The 13,684-nt window shown below is 36.1% G+C and overlaps 1 protein-coding gene across 2 annotated transcripts in view; it reads left to right on the top strand.

Annotated features, from left to right (window-relative positions):
- The window catches only part of ABCB1 (ATP binding cassette subfamily B member 1), a 217,537-nt gene that overhangs the window by 151,798 nt on the left and 52,055 nt on the right, over window positions 1–13,684 (top strand). For both annotated transcript variants that reach the window (XM_032761171.2, XM_032761172.2), the window contains 7 exons: window positions 252–376; window positions 8,045–8,216; window positions 11,131–11,244; window positions 11,393–11,503; window positions 11,678–11,803; window positions 11,921–12,124; window positions 12,457–12,627. In XM_032761171.2, the coding sequence (XP_032617062.1) occupies window positions 252–376; window positions 8,045–8,216; window positions 11,131–11,244; window positions 11,393–11,503; window positions 11,678–11,803; window positions 11,921–12,124; window positions 12,457–12,627 (1,023 nt within the window). The remainder of the gene's footprint in view (window positions 1–251; window positions 377–8,044; window positions 8,217–11,130; window positions 11,245–11,392; window positions 11,504–11,677; window positions 11,804–11,920; window positions 12,125–12,456; window positions 12,628–13,684) is intronic.

Raw genomic sequence — 13,684 nt, forward strand, 5'->3', positions numbered from 1 at the left:
TCCTTTTCCCACTGCAATTGATCCAGCTTTCATAATAGGACCCTCTGGGACCCAAGTTCCTGCATCAATGGCTGGTTTCAGGGAGAGGTTTACTCCAGTGGCTGTTAATACAGACCAAAGGCAAGTAAAAGACAGACTTTGCTCTACACATGCATTAATGTATAAGCAGCATTTATGTATACATTTATTTTTACTTTACAAAAGATAAAATTGACATTTTTTTCATGATCCAAAATTGTATTTTTATACAGATACTATCTTCATTTACTGATAAAGAACTCTTAGCTTATGCAAAAGCTGGAGCAGTAGCTGAAGAGGTCTTGGCAGCAATTAGAACTGTGATTGCATTTGGAGGACAAAAGAAAGAACTTGAAAGGTTTGAGTTTCTTTTTTAAATGGATAGATATGTTAAATTCTGTCTTCTCAAATGCCCTTCAGATTGATAGTGTTAATTATAAGCATTTTCTCCCATATATATGTTTTCTTAAATAGCTTAATGGATATATTACAGCATAACTAATATTTTAGAGAAGTTGCAATTCTAATTGTACTTTTATCTGCTAATTCAAAGAGTTTTCTAGATGGGCAATAACATAAAAATAGTTTCCTAAGGCTGAAATATATTTTATACCTCCGACTTTTTTTCCTCTATCAAGTTAATTAGTGATTCTCTAAGATTGACTGAGTATTTTATGTAAGATCTATGCGGACGTTTTAATCTGTGGTTCATTTTCCTTTCTGCCCCTATTCAGCTGGCATATGCTTTATCTTCCACATGATTTGGAAGATAACAATATAACCAAAAAGCACTTATGTGTACAAAAGTTCAAAATCTTTTATATTATGTGTTGTTTAGTAGTGTGCTTGCAACTGTTCCCTTTTATTAGATTTCTGAAAGCATAGGTGGTAATTTATTGAAATTTATAATATAAATCAGATTACTGATTTCTAAGCAGAAACAGATTTTATTTAAAATTGAATATAAATTATAATATTCTGATGCTATAACATTTCAATCTTATGAATATATATATCTTTGAAAGTATGAAAAAGTAAACTGTATTGGTTAAGGGGGTTTTACATTGTGTGGTACAGCCATAAAGAAAACTAAGGGAATTTTCAGAAATCAGAATAATGGTTAGCTCTGGGGAAGAAAAGAAGTTGTGTGAGGACAGCCGAACACACAGCAGGGGATTCTGTGGTTCTGGCAGTGTTCTGTTTCTTGATCTCAGGTATACTTACATGAGTATTCATTGCATAATTTTTTTAACTGTGCATATGTGTTTGGAGTACTCTTGTTCTATGGTATATTCGCACATATAAAGATATGTCCTCTGAGAATAATTTATAATGGTTAAGTGCCATAGTTCAAAGGAAAGCAATATCTATGTTCCATTTTGATTTTTGCTAAAGTCTTTGCTTTTGCTTTAAAAGATGTCTGGCTAATAAAATGAGGAGTCCTGCTTAATGACTGAGCAAATATTCAATGAAATAAATCCCCGGCTCTCATGGAGCTTAAATTCTAATGGGGTTGGGTAAGGTTACAGACAACCACAAATAATCAAATAGGTAATACGCCAGTTGGGGTAAATATTATTTGGGGAAATAAAATAAGAGAATCATGAGGATACTATTTAGATAAGTTATTCAGAAAAATATTTTCTGACTAGTTGTTATTTGAGCAGAGACATAATGAAGTTTTGAGTTTGGAATTCTTTTCCAGTTTTCCTCAGAGAAAAGGTGGACCAGAAAAATAATATGCCCAACAGCCCAACAGCATTGGAAGACAGACGAAACTTAACAGCTTCTTCCTGGTTTCTCAGCTGGAGGAAAACATCTCCCCATAGAAGTTAGATTCTCAGGCCTGACTGCTATCTGCAGTTGGGGTCTGAATTTATACTACTCTGTGAACTAGGAAACAATCTCTCTCCAAAGCTGAGGATTTCACATTAAAAATGAGTCCTAATCCAGTGATACCAGAGTATCTGGTAGAAGAAATATAAAATTATTGAAAATTAAAGAACTAAACATCTAAATCAAGAAAGAGAAAGAACAATAAAATATTAGAAGGAAATAATAAAAGTAAGAGCAAAAATTAATTTAATAGAAAACAAAGGCAAAAGAGTGGAAGACTGACAAATTCATAAACTAATTCTTTAAAAAGACTTATAAATAACTATTTTATATGTTTAATCAGGAACAAAAAAAGAATGAATACGGAAAACTTGTAACAGATTTAAAAATCTATTTTTAAATTGCAGCTTTATACCAATAAATTTAAAAACCCTCATGATATAGATAATATGCTAGAAAATTGTAGGTTAAAACCCTCACTTAAGAAGGAGAAAATCTGAGTAAACCCATAATCATTAAAAGAATTGAATTCAAAGTTAAAAATCTCCATTTTCCACTGCTTCTCTCCCACAAGCAGAAATCACAAGTCTGGATAATTTTGTAGGCAAGTTCTACCACAACTTCAAGAAAGAGATAACCCTATCTTACATAAATTGTTGTAGAATATGGAAAAAAAAAGTTGTGAGTTCATTTTATGGGGCTAGTGTAACTTTGATAGTATACTACCAGGCAGGTATAATATGAGAAAGGAAAACTAAAGGACAGTATCACCTAAAACATAGATGCAGAAGTTATAAATAAATAAATAAATAATTAGCTAAATAAATCCATGTGAAAAATACCAAATTGAAAACATCCTGAACATGTTGGCTTTATCCTATGAATGGAAAGATGGTTTTAACATTAGGAAATCTGTTAATGTAATTAACCATATTAATAGATTAAAAGAAAAAATTTGTTGTGATGTAAGGGGAAAAGCATGAATTATATATGATTCATGACAAAAACTCGTAAAACTAGGAATAAGAAACAACCTTCTTAATATATTAGAGACCCACAGGAAACATTTAGTGGTGAAACATTAAAAACATTTTAACACTTAAAATAATGAATGAAATAAATACATACTATTTTGTCTGTCAATTTAAAAAAAACAAATAATGAATGAGGCAAATCTGTTTACTATCATTTCTATGTACTGTTGTACTAGTACTAGATAATAAGACCAACAAAACAAATAAGAGTAAGAATGAAAAAAAGAAAACAAAAAAGAAAAGCAGTAAGGATTGGAAAACAGGAAGAAAACTGTTGTTATTCACAGACGATAAGATTGTCTACACAGAAATTCCAGTAGGTTTTATAAGCTAACAAAATGCAATAAGATCTCTGGGTATGTATCATTATTCAGAATAAATGGCATTCCTATAAACCAGGAATGAACAATTAGAAAATATATAGTATTTCATCCATTCAGAATGAATCCATCATCTCTGAAATCGAAATAAACCTATCAGTCAGTGCCATCTTACATTTGCTATGGATCTGTGATTGAAGTCCAATTCTTTCAGGCAGGATTTATGTGTGCTTCTGCTATTCACCAAGGGCACTGCTAACCTGAGACCACCTTACATTAAATTCTGTGTCTAATTGTTTTTGGACAACACTGGTAGTGTGAATTCATGCTCAGACCTGCATGAGTCCTACTTTGTGGTCCAGATTCTCCGGGAGGTTATTTTTTCCTTCCTTCACCTGGTTGGTGCCAAGATTGAGACATGAAAGTTCTGCTGTGTGTTGCTTAATATACTGAGGTATAGCCCTTTGAGTCCTAGCCGCATATGGAATGTCCTATTAAACTCATTTCTTAATGCTTTATAAAATGACAGAATACCAGTACTTGTTACAATTAAAGACATCTTAAATTTGAGGAACTGACAATATTTTTAAGGACATTATTAGCAACAAAAACTATAATGATGGATGGATAAAACCTGAGAAGGAGGAAATGGACATTGTGGGAGTGAAGCCCAACATTTATAACTTAGATAAATCTGATAATTTTAGTTCACTGAAAGTTTAAAGGAATTCAGATTTAATGGAGTGCTTTAATTAGTTAGATATGAAAATATTTTTCTAGAGAAAATGATCAAATTTTAATTATAAGAATAAACAAATTGACTTACACAGCTATATCCAGAGATTCCTATATTTGCTCTAAGTAGTATTTTACATATGGAATAATTTCTTCAGAAAATATAAGTTACTGGAATGTATCTTTGAAAGGACAGTCTCCTTCAGAGAACTGAAATTAATTTTGCTTGGAGATCAAGAGTTGACGTAAGACTACAAACTGATGGCCTAATGTCCTTCCCAAGTTGGCCATTTCTTAAAAGTTTATTTATTTGACAAATTTATTCAGCACCTACAACATGCCAGGCACTGTGCTAGGTTCTAGGTTTTCCTTTTCTTTTCTTTTTTATTTTATAAAGGTCTAAACAAAGCTAGGGCTCTAGGTTTTCAGCTGTGAATCAGAAACAGAGGATATTGTGTGTTCTTCAGTCAATACAGTAAGATGGATAAAAATGGAAGGAATGGAGAAAGGGAGGAAGAAATATAAGGAATTGTCAAAGAAAAAATAAAAATATTGATTTAAAAATGTGATCTGAAAGAATCAAAGAGTGTAAGGATGATGAATGGTCAAGTTAACGTTAAATACAGTGGTTGGGGCAGGCCTCTTTGAGGAGGTTTCATCTCAGCTGAGACCTGAGGGATGAGAAAAAGCAAGCCATGGTGGGGACAGAGATGGGATGGGTTTGAAGAAGAGTCTTCCAAATTTCCTGGGGTGGCCAAGACTTTAGTATGTTCTAGGAAATGTAAGGCTTGCATGACTGAAGCTCAGTTGAGTGAGGGGAGATTGGTGTGGGCAGGGGCCAGAATGTGGGGATGGTGGGCCATGATGAAGAGTTAGGATTGTATTCTAAGGGCACAGGGGAGTGGTTGAGGGTGTTAAAAAGTGGAATGACTATCCACATTATGTTTTCAGATTGTTTCTTTGTCTGTAATGGGTCTCATGAATGGATGTGAGAAGTCAAAGGGTGGAAGCAGGGAGACCAGTGGGGAGGCTGGCAGAGTGGTCCAGGCCAGAGCACCTCTCTCATCTGGAGCTGAGGCAGGAGAGGGGTGACAGGTACCTAGATTTGGGATATAATTTGGAAGTAGAATTGATGACTATTCTTAGATCAGACATAATCAGTTTTCTTTCCTGTTCTTCTCCTTCCCTTCTCTGCTTCTACATAAAGTAATCGAGGTCTTAATCTGGCTTTCTCTTCAAATTAGCAGTGCAGGAGGGAAGCTGGCTCTCTTTGAATGGAAATTTAACCAGAAGTTAAAATAAATTCCATTCAATCGTATAGAATAGTTTTGTTCCTTTTCACTTAAAAATGTTTTTCTCTCTTTTATGTGTCTTGAAAATATATTTATCTATTAATATTTATTTCTGTTTGCTTAACCAAAATTGTTCCTTACTCTTAAAGTAGTTACTTGTATTTTTGATAAATATTTTCATAATATTTAAGAAGAGTCATGTTTCCTACATACCAATGGTTTTGTTATATAACTTTAGTCTCTTTTAGTCATTCCTACTTTCATGACCATTTCTATACTAAAGCTTTTGATGAATGGATGATTTTAATATCTGGTTTTTTGTATGGCATTTTTATCGAAAAACAACAAAGAGCTTATGGAAAAGGAGTACTGTTTATGTCTCATTTCCCTTTACCCCCTTCTTTCCTTTATTTCTCCTTTCTGATGTCTAAATGATTTTCTTCCTTGTGCTTCTGTGCAAATGTTTCCTCTGGCTGCATAGGACAACATCAGACTGGTTTCTACGTTAGTCTCGGTAAGCGAGAACTGAAATAAAGGAGATAACAGAGTATAGTACATATGTATTAAACTTCCTTAAATATATTCTTACATAAGTTATGCCCAGTGGTAGCTTTCACCTCAGATCAACTCATAAAGTGAGAGATATGTATGTGTCTGTGTGTTGTGTGTGTGTGCGTGTGTGTATATAAACCATTGAAACTTTATTTCTCAAAAATAATTTTTCTGTTCAGATGATGACTGGCAAGTTGAGGATTTACATTTGGGGGGGTAGAAACTAATGATGTGTTGATATGTTGTCACTATGAAGTTCTGTTTAAATTTCATCTTTAGCGAACACGGTAGTGATGTAAATTTCACTTGGCATGCTTTTGTAACTCTGTAATGTACCTAGTTAAAGTAGTCATGAAAGCAAGAAACAATGCATGTTCATATCTGGACAGTGCTTGAGCTCTGCTGTACATACTAATGGAACAAGTTCTCCAAAGGAAATTAATATAATACTATATAATATTTATATAGTTGTGAATTTATGGATCAAAGACCTTAAAGTATGACTTTTATATGGAAGAAAGTTCATGAATTTCAACAATTATTAGCTCTTCCTCTATCCAAGGCAATGCTCTAGGTTCTGCAGGGAGATGCGATTAAGAAAATACAGACAGATTTAAGGCAATCTGTCCTGTTTCTGTAATCCTTTTACCTTGGTTCTATATTTGCAAAATTCCTTATTTTCCTTTAACTCTGGGCTCCAGTAGCTTATCTCCACAGCTATCCTCTTAAACAGAGTAGTCTTCTCTGTTCCTTTCAAATGAAGGTCGAGTTATAGACATCATCTCCTTTAGCTTTACCGTCAAAAATTGACCACTCTCTGGGGGTTTAAAAAATATTTGAATTATCAGTTGGGAATAACTTTAAGTCGTTAGAACTGCAGAAATAGAATCTGTCAGTGACTCCAACATTGTTTTTCGATTTTTTTTCATTTGCTCATTTTTGCCCCTTTTGTATAATTTCCTATATTTGCTCTGAGAAGTATTAATGGGTGCTCACCAGGTTTGGTTAATGTAGGGTAGGCCTTTGTGCTATGAATGGGTTCAGGGCTATAGATATGCTAATAATTTAATTTTTCTCAGCCCTTGAGTTAGCCAGAAGCCCTGGATGGCCCAAGCCACCAGGTCGGAGCCTGTTAGTTCAGCAGCAGGCAGCTATGGCATGACAAGTGTTGGGAGCATTAATAGAGGGAAGGACACATAGTCAATATGTAGAAAGGAGAAGGAAGAGAGGGAATGCTGATGAATAATGATGTGCTTTTATAAACCTGTAAGCCAAATAATTTTTGTAGGTCAGTGATTTTTTAAATAAATATCTACGGAAATAAGATAAATTGTACAGCTTATTTAAATGTAAAAAGTATTACATGGAAATTCAGAACTCTCAAAATGCTCTCACACATTTAACCTCTCATTTGGTCATTCCGACAGTCCTAGAGGAAGGCAGGACAGAGAGCAAACTGTCTCCAAACTTCCTTAATGTTCAGAGATTTAAACGACTATCCCCCCCGCTTTTTTTTTTTTTTTTTAGCACTTTCTAACATTATCTCTCCATTTTATTACTTAATTAAAGAGGCATGCAGATTTTGAAGGAAAGGCACAGGTTTTTTTTTTGTTTTTTGTTTTGTTTTGTTTTGTTTTTGAGACGGAGTCTCGCTCTGTCGCCCAGGCTGGAGTGCAGTGGCGCAATCTCGGCTCACTGCAGGCTCCGCCTCCCGGGCTCACGCCATTCTCCTGCCTCAGCCTCTCCGAGTAGCTGGGACTACAGGCGCCCGCCACCACGCCCGGCTAATTTTTTGTATTTTTAGTAGAGACGGGGTTTCACCGTGGTCTCGATCTCCTGACCTCGTGATCCGCCCGCCTCGGCCTCCCAAAGTGCTGGGATTACAAGCGTGAGCCACCGCGCCCAGCCAAGGCACAGGTTTTTTCCATGGCTTTTACTTTGTCTTGTGTACAAAACAATGTAGTTCTAGAGGTTTGCTGAATATTGCTTCACTTATTTTGTTATTGCCAAAGCCAGAGAAGGAAATTTTAGAAGACTCCCCCACAAATAAGTTAATCTCTATAAATTTCAGTTTCTTCTTCTGCAAAAAGGGAGTAAAACAGTACTATCATATAGGGTCAATGTATGAGCAGCAGGACAAAATGCATGTATCTCACAGGACTGAGCACATCCTAGCCACTCTGTAACTATCATGCTATATTGACATGTTTTCATACAATGTATGAGTATATGTGATCATTTTTGTTCTTTTTCCCAGGTACAACAAAAATTTAGAAGAAGCTAAAAGAATTGGGATAAAGAAAGCTATTACAGCCAATATTTCTATAGGTGCTGCTTTCCTGCTGATCTATGCATCTTATGCTCTGGCCTTCTGGTATGGGACCACCTTGGTCCTCTCAGACGAATATTCTATAGGACAAGTACTCACTGTAAGTGGTTTATATTGAGAAATGAACCATTATTATAAAATGCCAATGAAATCCAATAATGTTGGCTTGACTTTAGAAGAATATATTTTGAACAACTATTGAATACTACAGACACATGCACTACTAGGTTAAAAAGTGGAAGGCCGGGCGCGGTGGCTCACACCTGTAATCCCAGCACTTTGGGAGGCCAAAGTGGGCGGATCACAAGGTCAGGAGATCGAGACCATCCTGGCTAACATGGTGAAACCCCGTCTCTACTAAAAATACAAAAAATTAGCCGGGTGTGGTGGCAGGCGCCTGTGGTCCCAGCTGCTCAGGAGGCTGAGGCAAGAGAATGGCGTTAACCCGGGAGGTGGAGCTTGCAGTGAGCCCAGATTGCGCCACTGCACCACAGCCTGGGTGACAGAGCAAGACTCTGTTTCAAAAAAAAAAAAAAAAAGGTGGGGGGGGGAAATTAGATGCATCTGACAACCAGTTTTTTGTTTGTTTATTTGTTTGTTTTTGCAGATATCTTGCACAATTTATCCTGTAGCCTAAATAATATTAACATTAGCAATCTCAATAGCATGAACTTTTATTTGTTGAGATTATTTGTGCCATACTTGATGCTAAACACTTCACTTTTATTTTCTGACTTACTATTCACAAAAATGGCAAAATACACGTTTTGACTTCTTTTCAAATTATTGCGAATGGCAGCTAATCCACCTCACAAATTATGGAAGTATAAATTGTTCCTCTTCCTAAAAGATTGTTTGGAAGTTTTCTGCATTATAGACTTTGTGCAAGCACAGAAGTCTTGACATTTAATGTTATCCTCTTTTATTTTAAAGACAATGAAATAATTTGCAAACCAAACTCAATTCGTATCTGGATCTAATAAAATACACTGTTAGAAGAGTCACTTAGTTCTTTTTTCATAGGTCAAGCAGAAATAGATTGAGGCAATGAGAGATGATATTTTGGAAAATGCCTTAAAACAATTCCCTTTTTCAGGAGCCAGATTTGTAATATGGATTCAATAATCACTTCTTTTGTTTTTTCAAATTTGCCTTATCCAACATTGCTTAGTGAGGAATGACTTTTCCCATGAAGTTTTTTTTTTTTTTAGGATAGTGATGCTGTGGGTGATCCTTAGTTGTCGTAACAGATGTTTTCTGTTTAACTGTGATTGAGATAAGCAGTTTAAATCCAGTGTTCACTGGGCATGAATATACCTCACAAACTGGAGGCATCGAAAATAGGGAGTGTGGGGTTTGATATCGGACCAACTTGATTCAAATGGCAGCTGTGTCACTTATTAGCTGTATGATTTAGGGCAGCCAGCTGAACTTTTCAAGCCTCTGCTACTTCTTCTGCCAAATGACATGACAGGAATGAGCCCTAACTTTCAGTGTGTTTTGAGGACTAATTGAGATAATGAATATAGAATCACTTAGCAAAGTTCCTTCTGTGTAAATTATTAAGCAGTATAATTCCATGTGATTTAGAAAAAATTAATAATGACATTAATTCTCATCAACCCCAAAGAGAAATACAGTTAAGTCTTTACCAATAAGAAACTGATTTGCACAAAACAAAAAAACAAAAGGCCTAAAGAGAACACGGCCTTGTGGCAAAAAAAGACAACCTGATAAAGGATCGATGCCTTAGGTGTGTGTGCTTTATAATTAACAAAAATTGTTCATATACACTGTTTTATCATGATACAACATCTCTATGATTGCTGGGTAGGGGGAACAGATAGAATCTTGCCTGTTTTTGCCAATGAAGAAATTGAAGCCAAAGATTCTAAGAGAACGGCCTAACAACATATAACTAGTTATTACTAATTTAGGATTCAGAACTTGGTCTTCTGACTCCTCTGCTAGTGTTTATTTCCACTTTACCTTACTGATGATCTAAATAAAAAAAATTAGACATTGAAGAAATATAAAAATATCCTATTATAATATTCTAGCCCTATAAAATTTAAATCATTGTTTTATTGAGCAAGTAAGATTAATTCTGCATTCTAAATTGAAAAGTATTTAAATTTCTAAAATATTTTTAATATGGGCAACATAGTGAGATCTCATCTCTGTAATTGTTTTTTTTTCATTAGCCATATATGGTGGCACTTGTCTGTAGTCCCAGCTACTTCGGAGACTGAAGTGGGAGGGTTGTCTGAGCCCAAGAGGTTGAAGTTGCAGTGAGCCAAGATTGCACCACTGCAGTCCAGGCTGGGCAACAAAGCAAGACCTTGTCTTAAAATTTTTTTAAAAAAATTTTATGCTATTTTTAATTGACAAATCATAATTGCATTACACTTATGGAGTACAATGTGATGTTTATGTATATACACACATACACACAAAATGTGGAGTGATCAGATCAAGCTAATTCACATATCCATCACCTCACTTGACACTTTTTGAGGTGACACATTTGAAATTTACTCTTGACTGGGTGTGGTGGCCCATGCCTGTGATCCCAGCACTTTTGGAGGCTGAAGCAGGAGGATTGCTTGAGGCCAGGAGACCAGCCTGGGACACGTAGCGAGACCCTGTCTCTAGAAAAAATAAAAAAAATTAGTCAGGTGTGGTGGTGCATGCTTGTAGTCCTAGCTACTTGGGAGACTGAGGCAGGAAGACTGCTTGAGCCCAGGAGGTAGAGGTTATGACGAGATAAGATTGTACCACTGCACTCCATCCTGGGTGACAGAATGAGACCCTGTCTCTTGAAAAAAAATGAAAAAAGGAATTAAATGTACTGTCAGTTACAAACTTTTAAAATATTTTTAACACCTAGTATTTATATGTTGCCTTGCCATTTTAAATTTTAATTACCTATGTTAGAAAAAGACAGAATAAGTGTGAAAAAAATTTGCTATCACTATCTAAGTAGCCTGATGGTTTTTCTTCACATTCCTCAGGTATTCTTTTCTGTATTAATTGGGGCTTTTAGTGTTGGACAGGCATCTCCAAGCATTGAAGCATTTGCAAATGCAAGAGGAGCAGCTTATGAAATCTTCAAAATAATTGATAATGTAAGTCTGAGTTGGCCATTTATCCATCTATCTAAAAGATTGTCCAGTTAAGAGTTAATTTCTTTGTCACTTTATCCAGCTCTTCACAAAATATCACTAAAAGTAGTTATTGTAACCTAGTAATCTCTTAAAATTTGATTCTGTTTAGAAGCCAAGTATTGACAGCTATTCGAACAGTGGGCACAAACCAGATAATATTAAGGGAAATTTGGAATTCAGAAATGTTCACTTCAGTTACCCATCTCGAAAAGAAGTTAAGGTACAGTGATAAATGATTCATCAACAATTAATCTATTGAATGAAGAGTTTCTGATGTTTTCTTGTAGAGATTATAAAAAAGTGCATGTATATTTAAACCTAGTATTGAATGGTCAGTTCCTATACCCTGTGTCTGTGTATTGCCTTGAAGTTTTTTTCTCACTTGTCCTGGTAGATCTTGAAGGGCCTCAACCTGAAGGTGCAGAGTGGGCAGACGGTGGCCCTGGTTGGAAACAGTGGTTGTGGGAAGAGCACAACGGTCCAGCTGATGCAGAGGCTCTATGACCCCACAGAGGGGATGGTGAGATGACCCGTGCTGAGTTAGACCCTGCAGCAATCAGCAGTCACATTGCACATCTTTCTGATGTTGCCCTTTCAATTACAAATGTATGAAAGTCACACTTACATTTTATTTCAGGTCAGTGTTGATGGACAGGATATTAGGACCATAAACGTAAGGTTTCTCCGGGAAATCATCGGTGTGGTGAGTCAGGAACCTGTATTGTTTGCCACCACGATAGCTGAAAACATTCGCTATGGCCGTGAAAATGTCACCATGGACGAGATTGAGAAAGCTGTCAAGGAAGCCAATGCTTATGACTTTATCATGAAACTGCCTCATGTAAGTTATCCTTGCCCTTTGCCTTTCTAGAGGTGCAAAAATAAAATGCAGGCCTACTACGGTAGGAAGTTAGGAAACTACTGTAAATCGGAGGAAGAGAAATCCTAAGAAGGGAAAATAAGATTACTTCAGATTTGAAAGCTCTAGCAGTATCAACTGGTCGTAGACACATTTTTAGAAACTGAGGTTGGTTATTGTGCTAAATAAGATTTAAAGAACTGGACCTGTATTACTTGTGAGACTTGGGCTGTGTATGGGATTCCTTACCGATTTAAAATATGAGCTGAGATAGCTTGTCCTTATGCTAAATCATTCTGGGTTTTCTGTGGTAGAAATTTGACACCCTGGTTGGAGAGAGAGGGGCCCAGCTGAGTGGTGGGCAGAAGCAGAGGATCGCCATTGCACGTGCCCTGGTTCGCAACCCCAAGATCCTCCTGCTGGACGAGGCCACGTCAGCCTTGGACACAGAAAGTGAAGCAGTGGTTCAGGTGGCTCTGGATAAGGTCAGTGAGGCTTAGTTCAAACCAACCTGATTTATAAGCGTAAGAACATTCTACTATTAATTCTTGTTAATATTGGTCTTAGAAAAGGAAATTTCTGATAGCTTCTAGGTGATTCCTTCAGCTATTAAAATAAAACCATTAGGCCTCTTTGAAATCTTTTTCTATTTGTTTGTTTTATTGTTCAATTTGTATTCATTTCTCTGATCTTATTTTAAGTGATGAGAAATACATTTTCATTTAAAGACACTTGCTAATCTTTTAAATTAAAAAATAGAAATATAGACACAATTGAAAATTCATCTTCATTGTGATCTTCAAAACTTGATTATGTGGATAACCCTATTATTTAGGTTTTGAGAGTTTGTAATATTGCCAAGAAGAGAAAAATACAACCTGAAGGTCCATATATAATTTTCAAGGTGTTGAATGCCACTTGAAGGCTCTATGGGAAATAAGAAACCTCTTATTTCCAGGAGAGGGGCAGATAGCCTGTGATGCTGAAAACCTACCTAAGCCATGACAGGTTATTGACTGTCAGCAGAGTTTGACTGTCCTGCAATTCGGAAGCCCATATGACTCATTCACCAAATAGCATTTGAGTGTTTGCCCTGTGCCAGGCACTGTGTGTTTGATCTCCAGCACGTGATAGTAATGGGGATAACTCTGTGAGGACTGAGAATGTGGAGATGGAGACCTTATAACCAAAGGTGTTCCAAGTTGAGGTGTCACAGTAGTAGAATTCAAAGATGAACTCATATTTGTTTCAACTCTCCCTGTCTCTAATAAAACAACACTTGAATGTTCCTTAAACATCCTGTCAATGTGCTTAATAAATTTTTGAGAGAGAAAAAACGCAGCTTACTAAACATTCTGTGAACCAAAATAGAGGCAGATGGGATTGTGGTTACTATTTTTCCCCTCATTTTTCTTAATCTGTGATTTCACCTCTGTGTTTTTCTTTTTCTTTATTTCCTTCCTTCTTTCCTTCCTTCCTTCCTTCCTTCCTTCCTTCCTTCCTTCCTTCCTTCCTTCCTTCCTTCCTTCCTTCCTTCCTTCC

This window comes from Hylobates moloch, unplaced genomic scaffold, assembly GCF_009828535.3.
Source record: "Hylobates moloch isolate HMO894 unplaced genomic scaffold, HMol_V3 SCAFFOLD_1, whole genome shotgun sequence".
NCBI lineage: Eukaryota > Metazoa > Chordata > Mammalia > Primates > Hylobatidae > Hylobates > Hylobates moloch.